This window comes from Triticum urartu, unplaced genomic scaffold (genome assembly GCF_003073215.2).
Source record: "Triticum urartu cultivar G1812 unplaced genomic scaffold, Tu2.1 TuUngrouped_contig_5077, whole genome shotgun sequence".
In the NCBI taxonomy this organism is placed as follows: domain Eukaryota; kingdom Viridiplantae; phylum Streptophyta; class Magnoliopsida; order Poales; family Poaceae; genus Triticum; species Triticum urartu.
In genome coordinates, this window is record NW_024115720.1 from 1 (window position 1) to 24,527 (window position 24,527).

The following is a 24,527-nucleotide window of genomic DNA, read 5'->3' on the forward strand; positions in this document are numbered from 1 at the left end:
CACACATCCCGAGGGGGGCCCCTAGCCGCATCGACAGGTCCAACTCGAAGCCCGTCGCCACGCACGCGCTCGAGGGTCTCAAGTTCATCAGCGGCACTAACGGCTCCGCCGAGTGGACCGCCGCCGAGGGGATCTTCGACAAAAAAGCCAGGAATGGGCGCCTTCCCCGCTCCAAGTTCGGCAAGTGCATCGGTAAAACACCTCGCCTCGAAGTAAAACATATTATGCGATCAGGACCGATTAATTGTGTGTACGGCTGCGTCTTCACTTACAGTTCCACAATTTCTCAGGTATGAAAGAGGCCGCGTTCGCCGGCGAGTTGTTCGACGCGCTGGCAAGGCGGCGGAACATCACCGGAGAGAGCATCAACAAGTCGGAGCTGCGTGAGTTCTGGGATCAAATTTCAGACACCAGCTTCGACAGCCGCCTGCAGACCTTCCTCGACATGTAAAAGCTCATTAAACTCCGGCCAACTCCATTATCTCTTAATTACTTCGTCCTCCTCAGTTTACTTTGGTTTTGCAGTGTTAACAATATAGCCAACAACTGGCTATATAAGACTGCCATGTCATCAAAAGCTAACAATATCATTCACTAATATTCCTAAAAAATAATATCATTCACTCATGCAATAAAGTTGACTATAAGGTTTACTCTTAGGCTAGTGTTTTTTTTTCACTTTCTCTCTTCCTCTTTCCTCTCATTTACTAGTATTAACTAGGAGCACCTTTAGGGCATTTTCAATGCAAGGTGCCTGTAGAGGCGCTTAGGCAAATAAAATAAATATCATAAAATTAAAAAGCTCACGTAAGCATTCTCCGTTCCAACACTAACCCCTAGTATAGGCGCTAACAAACTCCAACAAGCGTAGCTGTTGCGCCCAGATTTTACCTCATGCGCCAACAAATGAAGTATCATTCTTAAAGCTAATTAAGAAAAGAGTTAGGTACTAGAGCACAGTCCCTTCCTTTTTACTTGTCTTTCTTCTTCACATCGACAAAAATGACATGTAAGTAGGCTTATAACCCACTATTGTATTTTCTCTAAGACACAACTAGATGTGCCCTAAGTATTACACATCTAAGTCCTATGTCATTGATTTTACGCGAAAATTCTTATAGGTATTTCCTTTTTTTATGTTTATTTGAGTCATTTTTTTGCGAGGACTAGGCACATACTAGATCTTCAACGTTCTGTAATTAGTCTAGACTACGGTCCTCCCCATAGATTTGGACCTAATTATCCATCTAATCTTGTCAGCGTTTTTTAATAACTAATCAAGCTCAAAAGTACCCATTTCAAGTTGGTTTTAAAGGAGCCGTACACTGAAGCAGCCCTCACTAACTAATACGAGTACCTAACTCTTTTCTTAATTAGCTTTAAGAATGATACTTATGTTACTTCATTTGCCACTTCCATCTTTAATTACTTGTCGCGTCATCCTTTTACCTATATAGCATGCATGTTACTCTATATTGGTTGTATTAATGCTTCACATTATGAGACGAAGGAAGTATTTTGTTACTCCCGCTATGAGTATCATAAGTACTTAAGTAATATCAGGAGTATGAGAAAGAAGGGAGTATTGTAGCATTTATTTAACCAAAACCACTTAATTTAGCTCTCTTGCTAGACCAACAAGTTACGAATCACGACTTTGATTACGTAACCAACAGGGTGGACAAGAACGACGACGGGAGGATCAGCGAGGACGAGGCCAAACAGGTAAATTTTCACTACTCTTTCAGTGGTTCATTCAAGCGTTCTATATTTGCCGGTTGTGGCTTTTTTTTTCGCTTTTGTTTGTGTATCTGAGATGAGTTTCATATTTTATTGATACCTTAATTAATAAAATGATTGTGTGCATTGCTTGATGCAGAGGCCAAAGGTAATCTTCTTTTTTCAAAAATAAATAAATTATCAAACATCTCCTCATTCTCCAAAAATAGCAAACGGAAGGTGTGTGTTCTGCGATTTTCAACGATGGACGTGTTGAACAATACTCGCTCGACCAGATTGCCATTTCACATCTGCACATAGGTGTCATCAACGTACCAGCACGACATGCTTGTAAGCATGTTCTCGTGACCGATTTTGGTCCTTTTCCCACAAGTTCTGCCGTACTACTCCTTCAGTTCACTAACGTAACACGTTTCAAACATTTCCGGCAACACCAAAAACAGTTTAAAAAGACATTTCTGAAACTTCTTACATTACTGAACAGAGGGAGTACTGACCAAACCAACGAGCCCTTGTTTGGTTCATGTCTTTCGCATCCATTTGCGTAATTATCTTATTGTCTTAGTTTTTTTAACATGAGCAATTTGCCGGAAAATTGACTTTTTGGGGGGCTTATACTGGTTTGCTCTGCAGATCATCACGTTGAGCGTATCGGCGAACAAGCTAACGATGGCCCCGCGACAGTGCGAGGAGTATGCACGTCTCATCATGGAGGCGTTGGACCCCAACGAATTCGGCTACATCGAGGTAGAACAACGGCCTTATTTGCCATGCAAGATTGGTTCGTGTTACTGACGGTGATGCATAGAATTCATGGTAATAACTGGTTTGCAGCTGCACAACCTGAAGATGCTGCTTCTGGAGGCGCCGAGCGAGTCGACAACCAACAGCCACAAGCTCAGCAAGCTGCTGAGCCAGCGTCTCCGCCCGACGACGGATCCCAGCCCCATCCGGCGGTGGTACAAGCGTGCCAAGTGCTCCCTGGAGGACAACTGGCGTCGCTGCTGGGTGATGCTCCTGTGGCTCTCCATCTGCGTGGGCCTCTTCGCCTGGAAGTTCATGCAATACCGCCACCACGCCGTGTTCGGGGTGATGGGCTACTGCGTGTGTGTGGCCAAGGGCGGGGCCGAGACGCTCAAGTTCAACATGGCGCTCACGCTCCTCCCCGTGTGCCGCAACACCATCACTTGGCTCCGGAGCCACACCACTGCGGGACGAATCGTGCCCTTCAACGACAACCTCAAGTTCCACATGGCGATCGCGGTTGGGATCACCGTCGGCGCCGGGCTACACATCATCTCCCACCTGGCATGCGACTTCCCGCGGCTGGCGCACCGCCCACCTTCAACGACAACCTCAAGTTCCACATGGCGATCGCGGTTGGGATCACCGTCGGCGCCGGGCTACACATCATCTCCCACCTGGCATGCGACTTCCCGCGGCTGCTGCACGCCATGGACGACGAGTACGAGCCCATGAAGCCATTCTTCGGGGACGCCAAGCCGCCCAACTACTGGTGGTTCGTGAGGGAGACAGAGGGGTGGACGGGGCTAGTGATGCTCGCGCTCATGGCCGTCGCCTTTACGTTCGCCAGGGCATCGCTCCGCAAGGGGAAGCTCCGCCTTCCCAAGCTCAAGAAGCTCGAGAGCCTCGACAGCAACCCCGAGCCTAGGGAGCTCACCCGCTTCGCCGGGCTCGTCAACGCCTCGTGCAGCCGCCTCACTTGGTTGGTCAACGCCTTGCTCAACCGCTTCACTGGGTACAACGTCTTCTGGTACACACACCACCTCTTCCTCGTCGTCTACGCACTGCTTCTTGTCCATGGACACTTTCTCTACCTCAACAAGAAGTGGCAAAAGAAGTCGGTAAGTATGAGGGTATTTGTTATGCATCTTAGTACTTCTAGGACAAAGTAGTATCGAGTCACCTCTGTTTCGTGGTCGTTGAGTACATAACAACTTCAGAAATATGGTAATACTTCCGTGTGAGTTTATTAGTAGTCCCTGTCATATTTTGTGTCAAAACTTGATTAGCAAAATGTTAATGCATGTCACAAAAATCATATTTTTGGACTCGGTATTTGAATGTAGAGTTGAATGATATTATCTTTGCTAAGTACAACTTATAGTATTATATCTGTTAAATAATAATCATAATATGACGCAAAATACAAGGGGCTAGTAAAAAGGAGAGAGGTAGTATGGATTTTGTTCCCACTTAAGATTACTAGTAATAATGTACGTGCAATGCACATTATATTTGGTAGGATATTGGTTGCACGTTATATTAGGTAAGATATGTTGCACGTTGGTATTTGGTAAGATATCAATTACTTTTTACGCGGGAATGGTAGAATATTAATTACATGACAGATTTCATGGGATATCGTTGTGTCAAAACGTGTTTATAACCAACGGCAGTGATGGGTAATTAGAGCGTTAAACATGTTTGGTGCTTAACATTGGAGCGATTTGAACCGATAGATAAAATGATTTGACGGTCGAGATGATTTGGATCTGCCCCTTTGGGTTTTTTTATATTGGTATAGATATAGATGTGTTTAAGGTAGTTCGGACTTAGGTAGGGGGGGGGGGGCTTAGGTAATAACTAAATCAGGAATAAAGGCAGTAGTAGTGTCTGTACTTCTAGATCGGCAATTGATTTGCCCAATCAAATACTTGACCAAAAAACTATATGTTTAAAACCTATAACATACAACTAATATTTAGTTGGCCAAATAGATGACCTACATACTAAAATCACATGCATATCGTATGCACCCATCTAGAGGTTGAACTATTAATTATTAACTCAATATATGTCTATGCGTGTGCTACTAAGTGCAGACGTGGATGTACCTGGCGGTGCCGATGACCGTGTACGCATGCGAGCGGCTGACGAGGACGCTGCGGTCGAGCGTGAGGTCGGTGAAGAAAGTCAGGGTGGCCGTGCATCCGCACCCGGCGACCCTTCTGTCGCTGCACTTGTCCAAGCCGCAGGGGTTCAGGTACAAGAGCGGGCAGTACGTCTACGTCAAGTGCCTCGACGTCTCGCCATTCCAGTGGTATGTACGCTGCATGCAGCCGGCGGGCACACTTGGTTTAATCACCGATCGGCCAATCCGGCCGTCTGATCAATAGACGAACGTGCAGGCACCCGTTCTCCATCACGTCGGCGCCAGGGGATGACTACGTCAGCGTCCACATCAAAACGCTCGGTGACTGGACCAACCAGCTCAGGAACGCCTTCTTAAAGGTACGTACTCCTACATACCAATGCGATTAGTCGCGTTGATCTCCTCATCACCCTCTAAGTAAAGCTCGTTCATATAAAAAGAAGTTAAAGAGTGTTGTATTGTGTACGAGTCGCAGGTTTGCCCAACACCGACAGAGGGGACGACCGAGATTCTTCGGGCGGAGTACAACCGCGACGAGGCCATGTCCAACCCGAGGTACATACGCGACTATTTTCCTGTGCTTGTGAAATAGTTTCCCTTTTGGTTGTGAAAATTCATCCTGGTGTTTTCATTTCGGTTCATGTGATTATGGAGCACAACTGATTTGATGTGCCATCCCCTGGACTGGAGTGGTCCAACCCAGCCATACTAGTGTCGAAAAATGCATGCAAATGCCATTACTGATAGCACATGAATGAATTTTCAATGTCTAGACAATTCTTCAACACTTTGAGCTTCATGAAGGGATTGAAGACTCCATTGCTTCCAAACTTACTATCGGCTCGTGCTATTTTGCTAAGTCGCCCTCTGTGATGCATTCTTGCGTGAATAAATCTACTACGTATATGTTATCCTTAAGTTTCCGTTCCTTATGTGATCTATGGTCATGTGAATTCATCTTGGTCAATCAATATGACCAGCTTAATTACCGAAAGTAACCGTGTGCTTGCTGTGCTGCAGCCTCCCGAAGGTGCTGATCGACGGGCCGTACGGGGCGCCGGCGCAGGATTACAAGGAGTACGACATCGTGCTACTGGTGGGACTCGGAATCGGTGCAACGCCCATGATCTCGATCATCAAGGACATCATCACCAACGCGAGGCGGCTCGACGGGGACGTTGAGTCCGGCAACGGCAACGGCGGCGGGGGGGGAGCCCGTTCCGGACCCGCCGGGCCTACTTCTACTGGGTCACCCGTGAGCAGGGCTCCTTGGAGTGGTTCCGCCGGGTCATGGACGAGGTGGACGAGGCCGACGAGAAGCGCATCATCGAGCTCCACAACCACTGCACCAGCGTCTACGAGAAGGGCGACGCCCGGTCGGCGCTCATCGCCATGCTCCAGTCCCTCCACTACGCCAAGAATGGCGTCGACGTCGTCTCCGGCAGCCGCGTCATGACCCACTTCGGCCGGCCAAACTGGGCCCAAGTCTACCAACGCATCGCCGACGAGAACAAGCAAAAACGCGTCGGTCAGTACCATACCGAAACTACATTCCATTTTGCAATACTACTGCTGTACATATTCAGCCATTCGCAACTTCTAGCACCACACGCTTTGTTTGGATAGCATGACGAGCATGCTCGAGAAGACGAGAAGTTGCGCCTTTGAGTCCCAAGTCCCAACCACTGCAGAAAATTTTGTTACTACTTGCCGATGGTTAATTACGACCACCTCCGAAATTTGAGCTGTCAAGTGTAGATAGAAGCATCAAGGTTCTCCACCATAAATTAGTTGAGCTCGGGTATATATATATAGGACTACTCCTAGAATATTTGCCCTTGCCAAATTGAGTCATATCAGTCAAGGCATGACGATCTTCTCGCCTCAATCCAGTCAATAATTAAGAACAGCAGAATCGATCGGCCAGCAACATTTTTAGTGCATGCATAGCATTAGCATTACTTTTCGGAACTGACACTAACTCTGTGTTTCTCGGATATCACAGGAGTGTTCTATTGTGGCGAGCCGGTGCTCACGAACAAGCTGCGCGGGCTCGCAAAGGATTTCTCAAGTAAATCAAGCACAAAATTCGTGTTCCACAGCGAGAATTTCTAGTTTTGTAAGCCATCCAGCCAGAAGAGGTTTATCCTTTTGCGGAACCGTGTTAATTTAGCTCCTAGATTAACACTGTGGCTTCTCTTACTGTGCCCTCCATCCAACATCGTGTGCATTTCTGCACCATTGTGAACAAACTAAACTGACCACTGGACGAATACATTATTAAAGGACATCATTTTCCCGTTTAGTGCCTAGATTTTTGAAATGGTCACCGGGGGGGGGAAATCACGCCACAGCCCGGCGTGATCCTTAAGTAATGACGTCCGGAGACGGTGAGACCAAAGAATAAGGTCATCTAGAATCGCTTTGATCGTACCTCTCGTATCAATCTCGAGACTCTGGAAAACTTTTTTGTTCCTAGCATCCTAGATTTTCCAGAGAATGAGAAGTAGCAAGAAGGGGCGGATTGTGGACGGCAGGGCAGGCGGCCAGGCGGAGGTGAAGAACTCAGCGATCGGAGAAAACTGAGGTTGAATACCGGTAGCACGCCAAACCCTGCGAGCCGCCGGACAAGTGAAGAAGAGGTGGTCACGGTCCTCCACCGCGCTGTTACAACGAGGACAGGTGTCGGAGCTTAAGAGGTGCTTCTTGCGCAGGTTCTTCTTGGTGTTCAGGCGATCCAAGTAAAATAGCCAACCGAAGATCATCACTCTTCGGCACCCTTGAGTCCCAAACCAAGGCAAGGGCTTGGTCGTTGAGCTGGGTGGATAGGGCAGCATATGCGCCTCGCGTGGTGAAACTTTCACCATTCAGCAGCCTCCTAGTGTCCGGTTCCTGAGAGGTAGACACATCCTGCAACAAAGAGTTGAGAGAGGCAAGTTCTGTGACCGCAGTATTGGTTAGTCGATTACGAAGAGCAAGCTCAATCCCTTCCTGTAAAATATTAGCTACGAGGGCATTTTGTTTGGTGTGGTGGGAGAAGAGAGCAGGGTAGATGATAGCCAGAGGCTCAGGCAGAAGCCAACGATCTAACCAAAAGAAAGTGGACTGTCCATTACCAATGATACAGTGTGAAATCTCTCTCAGGCTCTGCAACTGTTTAAATATAGTTTTTGCAAGGAAGGAGCTGTTACTACCAAAACCAATGTGAAGTGGCGAGTGATGTAAGATCCAATCTTTCCAAGGAAGGTTGGTGGAGTGCATGAACTTGTAAGCAAATTTCAGCAGTAGACAAAAATTTTGTGCACGTAAGTTTTTAACACCTAGACCACCTGCGACTTTTGGAGTGCAAACCTTATCCCAAGCTACCAGGCATTTAACCCCAGAGCAAATCTCCTCATTAGACCAGAAAAAGGTACGTCTGCGTTTATCAATGGCTTCAAGAACACTAATAGGAAGAGAAAAACAGAGCATGAAGTAGGTGGGCAGGCTATCAAGGACAGCAGACAACAAGACGAGTTTACCACCGCGAGAGAGAAGGAGGGCAGCCCAGCCAGAGAGATAGATATCACATCTGTCAATGATTGGCTGGAAGGCCGACGGGGGCAGCTTGTAGGGGGAGAGAGGGAGCCCTAGATATGTTTGGGGGAAGGAGGAGATGTTAGTGGCTAGGTCCGAGGCCATTTTAGTGGCAAGTTCCGAGTCCACATTGAGAGGGATGAAGGTGGTTTTGTGAAAGTTGATTTGGAGACCTGTGGCAGCTGCAAAATTATCTAGGGTTCGCTTCATGTGCGAGGCAGCCTCGGGGGTGGCTTTGACAATAATGAGGGTATCGTCTGCGTATTGAAGGACCGGACAGGGCAGGGTGGGATTGAGAGGGTGCAAGAGAAGCCCATCTTGATTGGCTTTGATAATAAGTTGCTGAAGAATGTTGGCGATAATGATGAAGAGGTAGGGCGAGAGGATCACCCTGGCGTAGTCCATTCTTACACTGGATCCATCTACCCAGGACACCGTTAAGCATGACCGCAGTTGAACTAGTGCAGAGCAAAGATTCGATCCAATCGCACCAACGTAGTGGGAAACCACGAGTACGAAGAGTGCGAAGGAGGGAGGACCAGCAAACAGAGTCGAAGGCTTTACGAAAGTCTAATTTGACAACCAGGGAGGGAGCTTTATGCTTGGCACAGCAATGAAGGATATCGGCCGCGTACAGAAAATTTTCAGAGATGTTACGGCCGGAGAGGAAGCCCGTTTGGTCAGCGTGGACTAGGAGAGGAATGAGTGCCTAGATTAATAATAAGGCACCGTGAGTGACCATTTGGATTGATAATAAGGCATCATGAGTGAGTATTTGGATTTCATTTCTTTGAGAAACATGTATGGCTCTTGAAACCCATGATCAAAGGCTCAAAGCTGCAGCCCCGCAAACTTGAAGATTGAATAAAGCTCTCATGTTCTCTCCAAAAAGACAAGATATAGTAATCACCTCAGACAACAATATTGATCAATCTTTGTCAAAAAACATTCTTAAATGATGGCAAAGATTTATCTCATATGTTAATTAAGAAGAGAATTATTCAGTTAATTAACGAAAAATCGGACAAAAACTGTCACAAACACACAAGATACCCCACACACACCATTATGAAGAAGGCCTCGTCGACGCAGCGCATTGACATCATCACCATCGCTTCTCTTCAAGTAAGCATCAGCCCATCCCTTCTTCCCAGCAAACAACTCTGACTTCACCACAAATGGCCACCAACCCAACGCACACCGAAGAGGTCTTGCGAAGCCACATGAAGATCATGCCAAACACTCAGTCATCCGCGACGGAGACATCGCAGCTCAGATTTTGATGGGGAGCTGCGAAGAAGTATGCAAGGTTGGGCGCCGCAAAACAGTTGTGACAGGTTCTGAAAATGGGCCGTCCATATTAATTAAAGGCTGCCACATAAAAGAGCCCTTTTTAATATACGGAATTTTGCAAATCATATGCACACAAATCTCCTTCTGTGTCAATAAGATCGAACCAGACATGAGGCACCACCAAATTCGGACTAATTAACTCAGCTATAACACCCCTCAAATGGCAATGAGATCTGCATGCCCTGTGGAGCATGTAAACCGCGTACCACCTTTCTTTTATTTCCGAAAGCATCACGTAGCTTCCTCCTCCTAATGAACATGATTTTCTAAGACGCAACAAGACTTGTTTCACAGCAAGGACTAAAGGAACAAGACTGATCAAATGGCGTCATCAACTAAAAATTTAATCTCGAGATAGCAAGGTGCGGTTTCCCGTGGGGAACACGACGTCCGGTATTCAAATCTTGCAGCCGTATGAACAGGCATGATGATGGATTAAAATAGCTTAGTTACTTATCAGATAAGATCATAAAAGATGCTTGTTTTGACAGAAGTGCAGTTGACTCGACCGCTCTTGATGCCGATGCTCAACAAACTTGCGAAGCAGTACACTTCCACGCATCGAATTGATGGTTGTTGTGTTGCGGATTGAAATAATATGATAGCTTAACCGGCCTGCAGTTGGTACTACCCAAGTCCAATATAGGATGAGGTCTTAACCAACGTTATAAATTGAATAGGAAGACTTCGCATAACACTCAAAGTCTTCAAGTATAGTAGCTGCTAGCTGTCATCTATAAACAACAAAATCTTTCAGAAACTCTCAATTGTCCTCTCTGGCTTTATGTAACCGGGAAGTGCTACAAAGCAGGTGCGGCATGTCAAAATGTTCTTAAGTTGTTGTATATCAAGAGTTTAAGACATGTTGTCGTAACAAAAGAAAAGGGGGGACATAGGTAGGCACAGAGCTTTGAATTGTACTAGTAGCATTGTGTAATCACTAAACAATCAATTCTAGTTAGCTTGAGGGACATACAGATACAGGAAAAGATCAAAGATTTAGAGAAATGCTATGTGTATTAGCAGATAATGTTATCGGAAGACTCTTAAATGGTTGTACAGAAATGTCATATTGCTTAATCAAAAGATATAGTTTCTCTGGTTAGAATAATGCACGACAGAAAGCATGATTGTGCAGGTAGGTTGCAACTGTCATAGCAGAAAATCATACGAGTCAACGCCCTGAGAGTCTGGGACACTTGTCATCTAAATGGCAGAATCCTAAGGTAGTGCACTTTAGGTGGATTTTGTCATCGGCTGGGTTTCTTCCATTTGCCACTGTCCTTTGGGCTGAGACTGGAGGAGATGCCGGCGGTACGAAGAACCTGCTTAGATGTTAATAGGATAGTTTGCTATATATCCTACCTTCAAATAGTTGTTAGGGCTTGCTCTTTTGGCTTTCCCTTTTATGCTGCATGTTTTAACAGGCATGTGGCTGTGTTACAAATAGTTTCTAGTCCTCCGTCCCATAAAATAACGTCTAGAATTAGAATGCGTATTACTAGATTTTTACACAATTTCCTGAAATAAAGAACTTTTTTTTAAATAATCCTTATTTAGATACGGTATTATTTTACTTGCCGGTTTTCCCAGAATATGGTACCAACAACTTGATGCAGTGAGCAAAAATGGGTAGGCGGTGATGAAGTGGGGATGGAGCAATTCCTCGAGCTACGGTTTCAACATAACTCATTGGTGTGGATATAAAATACATACTCCCTCTGTTCCAAAATAAATGACCCAACTTTGTGGATATAAAAACACGAATTATTCCACTTGGATCATGTACTTTATTCAAGCCAGTCGGAACATTCCGCTCTAATCATGAAGCAACAAGCAACAAGCAACAACCACAATGACAGTCAACATTCAGTTCCAACCTACAGTTCACACCGTACCACTAAGCTGCACCATGGCTATGGCTAGCAGATCAACCACCCGTCCCCTATAAATAGCCATCTCCCACCCGCCCCTTCGGGTCTCATCACACGCATCCGATCCCTCTTCCAACTACTGCTTCGGCTGCTGCTGCCGCCCGAGCGGAAACCAAACCTCCGGCGGCGAATTTCCGGCGCGCGTGCGCTGGCTGAGTTCTGCCTCCGCATTAGCTGCGGTTTCTTGGAGGCAGGGTGCGTGCTTCCATCCGCTGGCTGACTTCCTGGGGACGAGCTAGAACCGGCGGCCGGACATGCCTAGCCGGGTGGGCGATGACGACGCCGGAGTGGGGGAGATCGTGGAGGCCAGCGGGGGCGAGCACGAGAGAGCCGTGCCTCCGGGGAGTCGTTCCGCGGCGCAGAAGACCGCGCGGTTCACCGAGCCCGTGCCTGCGCCGCGCGGGGGCGGCCCGAGCCGCCTCGACAGGTCCATGTCGTCCGCCCCCGCGCAGGCGCTCGAGGGTCTCAAGTTCATCAGCGAGACAGACGCCTCCAAAGGATGGACCAGCGCCGCCGGGTTCTTCGACACTAACTCCCAGAATGATCTCCTCTCCCGCTCCATGTTCGGCGAGTGCATCGGTACGTCAAACGCCTCGCCTCGCTCCGCCTTATCTCAATCGAAAACACAGTTCGCTCGTGCCTGATTAGTTGTGTATATCACTGTGATCAAACAATTTTGCAGGTATGAAAGAGGTCGCGTTCGCCGGCGAGCTGTTCGACACGCTGGCAAGGCGGCGGGGCATCTCCGGGGGCAGCATCGACAAGGCGCAGCTGCGTGAGTTCTGGGACCAAATTTCAGACCCCAGCATCAAGAGCCGCCTGCAGCTCTTCTTCGACATGTACGCTAATTATAAACTCCGGCCCACCGCATTGGGTTTTTTTTACAATCGCCCACCGCATTAGTTTTTTTTAGGAAAACCCACCGCATTAGTTAAGAGTAAACCTGATCATTCACCGCGGCCGCGTGATTTCTGGGACCAAATTTCAGACCCCAGCATCAAGAGCCGCCTGCAGCTCTTCTTCGACATGTACGCTAATTATAAACTCCGGCCCACCGCATTGGGTTTTTTTTACAATCGCCCACCGCATTAGTTTTTTTTAGGAAAACCCACCGCATTAGTTAAGAGTAAACCTGATCATTCACCGGGCTGGGCCTGGTTTAGGCCAGGCTTGTCAAAGCCCAAAGAAAAAAATCCCCAGCCCGGGCCTGGCCCGGCCTGAAACACATGAACCGTTATATTTTCCAATTAAATAAACAATATCCGGGGTATTAACATAATAGAATATGCCTATATTTTAAATAAAATATACATCTATGATCATTTCGGGCTTTTGGGCTGGGCTTCGGGGAAGAAAACGGAGCCGGAGCCCGGCCCGGATGCACATGTCTCCGGGCTGGGTTGTCCATGCACAAGTCTAGTTAAGAGAACTCTTAGTTCATCCTTCTCACTTTACTTTCAAGTTTAGGCTGCTGGTACATGTATATGATGCTATATGATACTACTTTCGAAATATGTTTTACAATGTTTAAACATACGTACCTTTTTTTTGTAACACATAAACATTTTTTAAATGTCACAAACTTACGTAGAACTAGAACGAGAAGGACTAACAACATGAAAAATGTTACCCCTTCTGGACATGCTGTGTTGTCGTAGCATGGTGGTAATCTTAGTTAACGTTGACCACGAGGTCACATGCATGGTCGAGCCACAGTGTTCTCTTTTTTGGGTTACATTTTTTTAAAATTTATTTTTTCGGTCCGTGTTTATATAATAAAGGAATTAGTTATGCTATCGTAACAACAATGATCATCGGTTTGGTGTGGTTGTCCACCCGACCCTACTAGGGGCAGCTCGCGGCTTTGAAACCCCGCCATTCATGTTTTTTATTTTTATTTTAGGGGCTTAATACATAAATAAAAGGATAAGGGCTTTTCTGCAAATCTATCATGCGACAGCAGCAGATGGCAGGCCTAGACCATGCTGGCATGCCATGTAGGCCACGAATACGCCCGCGTATGCGAAATGTGATTGTATATGGATGTCCGTGCAAGTTTGATGACCAGAAACATATATTTTGCAAGTTTGTGCACCATACTGATCATCGCGTGAAAGTTTTATGACTACCGGTCTATTTACCTCTTTCGGGTGCATAGTGTATATGTTATAAATTTATATAATTTTAATTATTGTCGGCATGACATCAAGTAGTGAACATTATTCATTACTCCCTCCGTTCCATAATGAAGTTCACATAATTTTTCTAAAAGTCAAACCTCATCAAGTTTGACCAAGCTTATGGAGAACAATATTTACATGTGGAACGCCAAACATATATCTTTAGATTCGTCATAACATGTAATTTCATATTTTACTTTTAAGTTTTATTTTTATTTTTTTGAAACGTAGGCATAAGCTTTGCCTCATCTATTAATTAAGGAGAAGAGTTTGTGTTACGAAAACACCTTTACAACCCAAATTGTTACTCTCTCAAATGAAACTCCATAACTTCTTTGCTCCCTCTTTGGCCCAAAGCTTGGCCTCATCTTTAATTAGGCGTAAAAGGATAGGTGGCGAAGCGCTTTTTTGTCAAAATGTGCAGGCATTACGCTCGTTCCAAATCGTCCAACACACAAGCATGGTGAGGAAAGCCATAGCTTTCGTGTTAGGTATGTTATCGCCTGAAGAGTTGATCCACCAATCCTTGACGGAATCTTATAGGTGCTACAAAGAGGTGTCAATGTGTCCAAGTTGCAGCCAAGCCTTGACAATGTTCCAGAGGCGAAGGGTGAAAGGGTATTTATAGAAAAAGATGTGGCCTGGATTCTTATTCCGGCCTACATAGAGGACATAGACCGCAATTTGGCCATCCCCGCTTGGCCAAGCGGTCGGCGGTCCAAATCCTATCTTGGATTGCCAACCATGCAAATAATTTTGTCTTTGGGGGGAGCCTTCCAAACCGCCATGCTCCATAGGTGAGAAAGTGAAAATGAGTCCCAATAATTGGGCATTGTAAGCAGACGTCGCCGAGTAATGGCCACTAGTCGTGTGCTTCCAAGAGATATCATCATCCACGAGCTCATACAACTGAAAGTCCTGTATTAGGGACCAAAGCGCCACAAACTCATGTAAGTGGTTCCATGAGAAAGCGTTGTTGAGCTTGATTTGAAATACAAACATTGTCTTTGAGAGCTTCCCGAACTTTCTGTGGTTTCCTTGTTGACGCCTCAAAAATATGTGAGCTATATCCTTTGGCTTCGTCCCAAAAGCCCAAGGGGAGTCTCAAAAGAGGGTCTTGGCGCCGTTCCCAACTATCATGATGGTGTATGCATAGAAGAAGTCAAGGTCTGTCTCATCACAAGGATTGCCCATGCCCACCCAAAGTTTGCTTGGCTCTTTCCATTTGTACCAACGCCATCGCAATCTAAGTTCCTACGCGAATTTGTTGGTGTTGAGGACTCCAAGACTCCCATAGGCCAAGGGGCAGCATACGTTGTTCCAGATTACTTTGCAGTTTGCACCGGTTGTCTTGTTTGACCCATACCAAAGAAAGGCCCTCTCAAGCTTGTTAGTGTTGCGAAGCATGCTTGGCATAACGATTAGAGGTGTAATAGAAAAACACCACTTGGGAGGTAAGCACTGACTTGACAAGACTCGTGCGGCCGATGATTGTGATGTTTTGGCCCTCCCAAGGGAGGAGCTTCATGGCCACCTTGTCCTTGAAAAACTGGAAGTCCACCTTTTTAAGTTTCCAAACCGAGAGCGGGAGACTGACATATCGCATAGGGAAGGATGTCTTCGTGGCTGGCAAGCTTTGGAGAATGCGGTTCAAATTAATGTGGTTGCACCGGATGGGAACTACCGAGCTCTTGTGGGCGTTGGTGCACAAGCCCATGACTTGGCCGAAGTATTTGAGGATGTCGAAAAGATTGTCAATGTCCTTTTTGATCGGCGCCATGAACACCGTCGCATCATCCGCATATAGAGAGGTCCGCACCAAGGCGTCGCGCCCACGAATCTTGTGAAGGAGCCCCTTGCTCATGGCCAATTGGAGGATCTTTTGTAGAGGGTCAATAGCAATGACAAAGAGTAACGGGGAGAGCGGATCCCCTTGACGAAACCTTATATATTCAGTGTTGCATATATAAATAGTTTTCTCTACACACTTGGTTAACATTTACAAAGTTTGACTTTTAGAAAGTCCATATTGCCTGTTATACGTCTAGTGGGGAATGTACCGGAGCGGGGCTCTTTAATTATATAGCAAAGGTAAACATTAGTCCTTGATTGATGCGTCAGGTAAATCATTTTATTAACAAAACCATTCTGTGTTGTGTAACTCATGTATTTTGTCGATCATGGTCAAAGGTGAAGTACGTAAGTGAATGTCTTTGACTAACCAACAGGGTGGACAAGAACGCTGACGGGAGGATCAGCGAGGCGGAGGTCAAACAGGTGAATTCCAACTACTCTTTCACTGGTTCATTCAGGCATCTCCATTCTCCAACAACAGGAATGGAGGGGGTGTGTGTTCTCTTATTTTCGACGATGAACGATTCTCGCTCAAAAAGACTGTCATCGCTCAAAAAGACTGTCATTGCACATTTGCACATCAATGAGGGCTATTCTGATCTGGTCTGCAGATCATCACGTTGAGCGCGTCGGCGAACCATCTAACAATAACCGCACAACAGTACAAGGAGTATGTCAAGCTCATCATGGAGGAGTTGGACCCCCACGGCCTTGGCTACATCGAGGTAATTAACTCTGATGCGTAGAATTGCTATATTAGGGTGCTAAATACTATCTTCCGGCCAATTTATAGTGTTCAATTCAAAAATCTCGCCAACTAAGATAGATGATAAGTGGTGGAATATTTTTTTTGTATTTTACAAAAGTACTCAATTAATGCGATTATTTTTCATAAAAAATGTTACCAATGTATTATTTGCAATGCATGCATGCGTAAATATCTAAAAAAAAATTACATGCATTGATGAGTTTTTCTTTAATCCTCGCATACAGTAACTTAATGCACCTTCAAATTTGAACATGTGGTGAGGAGCAATAAAAATAAAACTTATGAAACGGAAAAATGAAAATTTTGAGATAAGTCGTATAAAATGGAAAGGAGGTAGTAGTGTAATTTGATTAAGTATCATCATAATCCTAGCAAATAGTACTCTTCAAATAGCATTGTGTTGTTCGGAAATTATTGTCTAGTGTAGTATATTATTCTCACCATTAATTCTTTAAATCAGTTACATTGTTGGTCACAGGGGCGAATGTTGGTCACAGGGGCGAATCTAGTGAGTAAAAAGTAGCCTGCACCCAGCACTGGCACCCACTAGATTCGCCCCTGTGACCAACAATGTAACTGATGCAAAGAATTAATTTGCAGCTGCACAGCTTGGAGATGCTATTACTGAAGCCGTTAAGCGAGACAATGACCAACGGCAGTAAATTGCCGGAGCCCAATTGGTACAAGCAGTTGTACTGCCGCGCCCGATACTTCCTGAAGGACAATTGGCGCCGCTGCTGGGTGATGCTCCTGTGGCTCTCTATCTGCGCGGGGCTATTCGCTTGGAAGTTCATGCAGTACCGCCACCACGCTGTGTTCAAGGTGATGGGCTACTGCGTGTGTGTGGCCAAGGGTGGCGCCGAGACACTCAAGTTCAACATGGCGCTCACTCTCCTTCCTGTGTGCCGCAACACCATCACGTGGCTTCGGAGCCGCACCACGCTCGGACGGTTCGTGCCATTTAACGACAACCTCAACTTCCACAAGGTGATCGCCGTGGGGATCTTCGTCGGCGCCGGGCTTCATATCATCTCTCACCTGGCGTGCGACTTCCCGAGGCTGGTGCACGCCACTAATGACGAGTATGAGCCCATGAAGCCATTCTTCGGCGACGTGAAGCCGCCCAACTATTGGTGGTTTGTGAAGGGCACAGAAGGGTGGAGCGGGCTAGTGATGTTGGTGCTTATGGCCATCACCTTCACACTCGCCACGGGGTGGTTCCGCAAAAGAGAAATCCGACGCCCCAAGCCAAAGAAGTCTGAGAGCATCGTTGAGTCCAAGAATCCAAATAGCCTTCCCGGGCTGCTCGGCCGCCTCACCCGGTCCATGAGTGCCTCGCACAACCGCCTCACTATGCTCATCAACGCCTCGTTCAATCGCTTCACTGGGTACAATGCCTTCTTGTACACCCATCATCTCTTCGCCATCGTCTACGCGCTGCTCATCGTCCACGGGCACTTCCTCTACCTCACCAAGAAGTGGCAAAAGAAGACGGTACGTTAACACATCAATCTTGTGGAATGGGGAGCTCTTGTAAAAATTTCAATACATGGAATCTCAATATATCTTTAGAAAAATAGTTAATTCTTCGAATTTGCGCGGGAATTGTCCAAGCCAAAAAATTTGCTTGCACTCAAAAGAATAAATCTCTGGGTTCGATCGGCCATAGCTGACTGACAATTGAGTATTGATTGGAACTATTTGTGGTGCGTGTAGACGTGGATGTACCTGACAGTGCCAATTGTTGTGTACGCGTGCGAACGACTGACGCGAACACTGCGATCGAGGGTGCGGTTGGTGGAGAAGATCAAGGTGGCCGTGCACCCGCACCCCGCAAGCCTGCTGTCCCTGCACATGTCCAAGCCTGAGGGGTTCAGGTTCAAGGGCGGACAATACATCTTCATCAAATGCCCAGACGTCTCAAAATTTGAGTGGTAAGATGCAACAAACTTACAAACATCTCCGGCTGGCCGCCTCACTTAGGGGCTGTTTGATTTTAGGACTAACAACATCACACTTTTTATATATTTTTATTAAACTTATATAATGTAGTTTAATAAAACTGAAGTCACAAGTTCGCACCCTTTGTAAGCGTACATGGCATGGGATCTTACGGTGTGTTGGATTGCCACCAATGTCTACCCTGCCAACTTTTTGGTCATGGCCGAAGTATTGGTCTTTGTTTGGATGATTGCTAATGTTGGCCAATTCATTGGCAAGCGAAACCTCAATTAATTTTTTGGCTAGCCAACTTTTTGCCATGGCAAATCTTTGGCACAAATCAAAGATATTGTTAGTGTGGCACAAAGAAAAACATCTATCTATAGAGATACTAAGAGCATCTACAAGCAGAACCCTCAAACGTCCCATTGGACAGCCCGGTCATTGTTCGGGTAGGAGATAGGCTAAAAAAACACCCAACCGTAATTCTTACTTTGTCCGGGCGTGTCCGGACAATCCACAAATCCCCATATCCAAGTCATACATGGGAAAGATATGGGGATGTCCGGGTGTGTCCTGGAGGATGCCACGTAGGATTTGGCCCACTGTGGACCATCTTTTCTCTTTCTTTACTTTTTCTTTCTTTTCTCTCTCTTCCTCTCCACCAATTATATGGATTTGACTGAACAATATGAGATAATACGAAGAGTGATTGTTTTGCAAGGAAAGTGAGGGTTCAAAACGGACATGACTAGGCACTGACCGGGGAAGCCAATTTAAGCAATTGTGATTGTAGATGCTCTAAGCTCTCTTGATTCGAAGTGTCATGTTGCTCCAGGGGTTGTGAGGTGCTAAGGGCCTCGCATGTGAGGGTGTGTGATGTTTAATTTTATTTATCCTTCTCCTTTTAATTTTTACTTTTCTCACATCTTAATTCATGACGCTATTAAAATATGTGAACATCAAAACATAAACATTTTTTAAAATCCACTTTTTCAGATTCATTAATATTGATTAAATTCACTGATATTCTTGAATTTTGTGATCATTTTTAATGTTTGTGAACATTTCATAAATCCGAAATTATATTTAATTTGTAAACATTTTTCAAATCCATGAATAAATTTTAAATTCATGAATGTTTTCTAAAACTCGTGATTTTTTAAAATTTACAATATTTTAAAAACCCTTGAACATCTTTTAATTCAACTACATTTAAAAAAAGATAACTAGTTTTTTGAGCTAGTAGTGTGGCGAGCTGAAAAAAGCTAAACGAGCGAGAGATGCGGAGAGCCGAGCTGAACGAGCGAGACCTTCGTCCGCAGGCCCATGTGAAACAACAATTTCACGGTTTTAGCATGGAATAGGAGCTCCCAAGAGGCTCAAACAACTACGACCGGCTGACCCCGAGGTCGAAACATGTAAAGACACCACAACCACACATCAAACAACTTCTCCTCTCAGAACAAATAATATCTCAAACAGCAACCCAATATGATATATAAAAAGAACACCGCCAGAACATAATTAAGACACAAGCCAACAGAGATAAAATAAAAGCAAAACTACTTATTGTAAGAATATTCTAGATATAAAAGAGCTAATCCCACAAATGAAGAGTGGCACGGTGAAGCGCGTCTTAGCCTCTAGTCTGGACTAAGGTGTAACTTGAACCAAACACTTACTCTTTTTTGCGAATACGCAAGGATACATTGAACCAAACACTCACTTAAATTGATCATCTTTTTTCTAGATCTCATATGTGACAATTTTATTCTCAAACAAAACAACCCCTCAATGAAATAGCGATTTCTCTAATGGGTGAACTGAATGAGCGTTCAGGCACCCGTTCTCCATCACATCGGCGCCGGAGGACGACTGCGTCAGCGTCCACATCAAGGCGCTTGGTGACTGGACCGAAGACCTCAGGGACGCCTTCCTTAAGGTACTGTTGTGATTAGTGACATTGATCCCATCATCGTCAACCCCAAAAGCTCCAAAAACATATCTATCCCTAAACGTGTGTGCACAAATTGTAGGTTTGCCCGAACACAGAGAGGAAGAACGAGATTCGACAGGTAGAGTATGACCGCGACGACGCCAAGTCCAACCCAAGGTATGTACGTATGAGCAAAAGTTGACTTTTTCCCGTGAAATCCGGTCCCATTTTCTCCTCTCGGGTCATGAGTTCGAAATTGATTCGATCGGACATACCTTTGTGATGCAATCTTTAGCTATCCTCACCCTTTGGATGTATAGATATGTAGCAAGAGAAAGGGCTTCGAAACAAGCATGATCTTCTAGAATCTCCGGATCAATAAGACCTTGAAAAAAGGTCATCGATGCTCCCATGTATCTTCCTTGACCATCCCTGCAAATTGCCGCACAACAACCTCTCTCACTATGTTGAGAAACAACTACGTCAACATTTATCTTTGGCCCTCCATCTAGGGATTTAATCCACCTTGGTTCACTCGACCTCTAAACAGCAAAATAAGCCATCTTCTTCTCCAGGGTAAGCTCGAGATCCTTCGAGTATCTCAGAACGAATAGCCTTGTGGACAGTGAACTCTGAAAGATTTGTTCATGCTTCACTTCCGTCTCGCCTACCATATCACCCACAAGGTTACGAGGAGATTTGCAAAGTCTTATATGCTCCACAAGCTCCTCCTTCCTAAGTGCCCATACACACTTAGACATATGGCAATCGAGTAAAGCGTGATGCCATACTGATGCATTGCATATCGCACATAGATCATCCTCGGATATATTCCTCCTCTTTAGAGTTTCACCGGTAGGGATGCTATTTTCTTTACTAGATGCCATGCAAACGATCACACCTTTGCCGGCACCTTGGCCAACCACAGTTTAGTCCAATGACTTTGGGACTTTCCTGTATTCGACTTGCTAGGCCTATCTTCCAGTATCGATGGATGATTTGTTTGATTGATTGATATGTTTTCTTTTCTCAAATGATAAGTGTTACATGTATGGCACAAAGTAACAATGCCCTGACGTTTTTACAACTAAAATTGCCATAAAAACATAAAAAAAAACTGAAACCTACCATCCAACAGAAAGTTGACATAGTTCACAACTAAAGTTGCTATCCTTAGGAACTAAACTTGTCATCAAAAAACATCGGGATGGAATAGCTTCGTGCCACATATGTGACACTTATCAGGGTCATTTTTTTATGGATTGATTGATATATGGAAAATATTAAGGTGTAATTGTCCGATGGTTGGGCTGGACTAGTATAGTGGCATCTCCCAGTTGTTGCTTATAGGGGCCAAGCTTAGGCTACAGTTTTAGGTCCAAACGCCAAGCCCGAAAGTATGAAATAGCTCGAAACTAGGGTTTAGTGAAAATAGCAGGCTAAATAGTTAAATTGGTATTTTTATACATGAAACTGTCATTGCTTATTTATTTTGGGCTGAGTTTGGACTTCAGATTCTAAGGACGAGTTTTTAAAAGCCGGGTCAGAGGATTCCCGGGTTTTGTCAGGAGGATGAACGGTCATATATAAGAGACAATAAGAACAGTTTTATGGACCGGAAAGAATATTTTCCCTTCCTACTGCAACTATGCGTTAATAAAATCCATCTGCTACCCATATGTTTTCTTCACGCAATTGCTGTCTTTGGTCATGTGAATCTTGAAAAAATAAATACTCGTGCTCGTGCTGCAGATTCCCCAAGATACTAATCGATGGGCCGTATGGTGCACCCGCGGAGGATTACAAGCGGTACGAGGTTGTGCTTCTGGTGGGACTCGGCATCGGTGCCACGCCCATGATCTCGATCATCAAGGACATCATCAACAACACGAAGCGGCTCGGGGACATCGAGTTTGGCAACCCCGGCGACGCAAGCGCGCCGACGTCGTTCAAGACTCGCCGTGCCTACTTCTACTGGACCACCCGGGAGCAAGGCTCCTTCGAGTGGTTCCGTGGGATCATGGACGAGGTGGCCGAGACCGACAAGGATGGCATCATCGAGCTCCACACCCACTGCACCAGCGTCCACAAGGAGGGCGACGCCCGGTCGGCGCCCCTCACCATTCTCCAGTCCCTGTACTATGCCAAGCACGGCATTGACATCATCTCCGGCAGCCGAGTCAAGACCACCTTCGGGCGAGCGGACTGGCGTGAAGCCTACGAGCGCATCGCTCAGGAGAACCAAGGAAAACGCGTCGGTCAGTACCGTACAGAAACTAACTACTACTCCTTCTGTTTTCCAATACGAAACTACTACGACGCTGGCCTACTGGTAGGCAGGGTCATCCAGGGTAAATTGCACAAATACACAACATTTGGGGCTTAGTAAAGAAGTACTCCCCCATAAAGTAAAGTAATATAAGATCGTTTAGATCTAAACGGTCTTATATTACTTTACGGAAGGAATACATATATATTCAGTCACGACAATTTCTAGCACCACACACTTTCTGTGCGTAGCACAATTAGCATGCTCGAGAAGCTGCATCTTGGAGTTACAACCATAGTCTAGATAGAAATGATCAATACACGCATAGTTAGTTGAGCTCGGGTATATGCACATAGAGAAAATTACACAATATACAACATTTGAGGTTGAGGTAACAAAAAACTACAACTCGGGGGTATTTTAACAAAAACAACAATTCTAGGACTAATGAGAAATATAACATGTGGGCACCATGTGTTAATTTTAAAAAACCAAAGTTAAAAAAATGAACTAAAAAAACATAGTAATTCAGTCCATCTTTGCTGATCAATCTGGGAAATTTTCAGCCTATTTTACTTAGCCATTTTAAATTTGGACAGTTTTTGTAAGTCAACTCATTCACGTTCATACAAAAATCGTCCATACTTTCATACGGCAAAGTAAAATAGGCTGAAATTTTCCCAGATTGATCAACAAAGATGGACTGTGCTACACTTTTTTTTGTTATTTTTTTCAATTTTTTTCCTTTTTTTGGGATTTTTTGAAAATTTTGATTTTTTTAAAAGAACTTCAATTATTATAATTTTTCTAGATCAAGCCAACTGTCCCGAATATTGTGTATTTGTGAAATTTCCTCGTGCACATATATAGTATTCGTGGATAATCTCTCTTACCCAACTATGACATACCAATCAAGGCATGAGCTTGTCGTCTGAGTCCACTGCATAAGAACAACATGATCAATCAACCAGCAAAACTTTTGTGCATACATAGCATTGCTTTTCTGAATTGACACTAACCTTGTGTTTCTTGGATATCGCAGGAGTGTTCTACTGCGGCATGCCGGCGCTGACAAATGAATTGCGCTATCTTGCAAAGGATCTCTCGAGAAAAACAAGCACACGGTTTGAGTTCCACAAGGAAAACTTCTAGTTTTGCCAGCCATCCAACCACAAGAAGTTTATGTTTTTGTGGAACATACCACATTCGCAAAAGAAGAAAATTACTACATACCAAGTACTAAATTATCATGATATATATTATCTTCTCAGATACGGAGTAACATGTACGGACACTTGTTCATTGTCATGTAACTATATATGGTATCTATATTGACTATCTATTTATCATGCGTTATTATATAATAATTTACTTATGGTACCATGCTATGAGTGTTGGTATTTGACCTTCCCTTAGCCTGCCAGACCTTCCTTTGTTATGGGAAGAAATTCGCTTCATTTAATTTAAATGTAAGTGGTAGGATATGGATAATTCATGCTATCAGACCCTATGCATTCAAAAACCTGTATAAAGTACTTGTGCCTTGCTGCTTTTGGTCAAGTACTTGGAAATTTTTGTCGACTTTCTTGGTTTAAGAAAGGATGCTAGACAAAAAAGGTTTTATGATGTCACCTCTATTGCGCTGAGTTCGGTTTCATGGTTAGCATTGATCAGTGAACCATTTGGAAAATATGATTGGTGTCGGTTGACAATATTTCCGTTGTGTTGGAGGAGGGAGGTTTGGTGTCTGGGATCACATGCACATGATATGAGCAGTAAATTCAAAAATTCAAAAAAAAACTTATTTCCTTTGGCGCTGAAGATGCTCGAGTGTGCCAGGAGCGTGCAAATGTTTCCAGATTCTACTACGTGGATAAGTTCACGTCGTCATGTGTGCCAGAGCTTCGATCAGCCATGGAATCAGCTGTTCGCCTTCTGTTGGGGATATAGCTACCAGGTATGACCCGCCCAGGAGGGGCCGGGTCAACCCCAATGGCGAGTTACAAAAGAAGCCTAGTAAACATTCAAGGTGATAGTTTATTAAGAATTATAGAAGGCCTAAGCCCAGAGGCGGCT

The 24,527-nt window shown here is 45.0% G+C and overlaps 2 protein-coding genes across 3 annotated transcripts; both read left to right on the forward strand.

The window, feature by feature from the left end:
* Window positions 1–19: 19 nt before the first annotated feature.
* On the forward strand, window positions 20–6,926 carry LOC125528736 (respiratory burst oxidase homolog protein B-like; the record flags this gene model as incomplete). Its single annotated transcript, XM_048693177.1, is given in 12 exon segments — window positions 20–192; window positions 291–447; window positions 1,677–1,725; window positions 2,374–2,487; window positions 2,575–2,991; window positions 3,108–3,605; window positions 4,587–4,804; window positions 4,893–4,995; window positions 5,112–5,191; window positions 5,657–5,847; window positions 5,850–6,164; window positions 6,642–6,926. Coding segments are annotated over 12 exon segments (2,425 nt in total), but the record flags the coding sequence as incomplete, so codon positions are not given.
* A 4,602-nt stretch (window positions 6,927–11,528) lies between these two features.
* Window positions 11,529–23,838, forward strand: LOC125528737 (respiratory burst oxidase homolog protein B-like). 2 transcript variants are annotated; one of them, XM_048693178.1, is made up of 10 exons: window positions 11,529–12,078; window positions 12,182–12,338; window positions 15,908–15,956; window positions 16,145–16,258; window positions 16,903–17,796; window positions 18,019–18,236; window positions 20,086–20,188; window positions 20,283–20,359; window positions 21,935–22,440; window positions 23,494–23,837. In XM_048693178.1, the coding sequence occupies exons 1-10, from the start codon at window positions 11,754–11,756 to the stop codon at window positions 23,601–23,603; spliced, it is 2,553 nt and encodes an 850-aa protein (XP_048549135.1). In that variant the 5' UTR covers window positions 11,529–11,753; the 3' UTR covers window positions 23,604–23,837. The 2 variants fall into 2 exon arrangements, with proteins under 2 accessions (XP_048549135.1, XP_048549136.1); XM_048693179.1 differs by lacking the exons at window positions 11,529–12,078; window positions 12,182–12,338 and adding an exon at window positions 12,465–12,527 and having other exon boundaries at window positions 23,494–23,838.
* The last annotated feature ends 689 nt before the right edge of the window (window positions 23,839–24,527 follow it).

Coding starts and splice junctions, on each gene's coding strand:
- LOC125528737 (XM_048693178.1), top strand. CDS start 11,754: ATGCCTAGCCGGGTGGGCGATGACGACGCCGGAGTGGGGGAGATCGTG. Junction 12,339..15,907: donor CTGCAGCTCTTCTTCGACAT/GTACGCTAATTA, acceptor ACTAACCAACAG/GGTGGACAAGAACGCTGACG. Junction 15,957..16,144: donor GCGAGGCGGAGGTCAAACAG/GTGAATTCCAAC, acceptor TCTGGTCTGCAG/ATCATCACGTTGAGCGCGTC.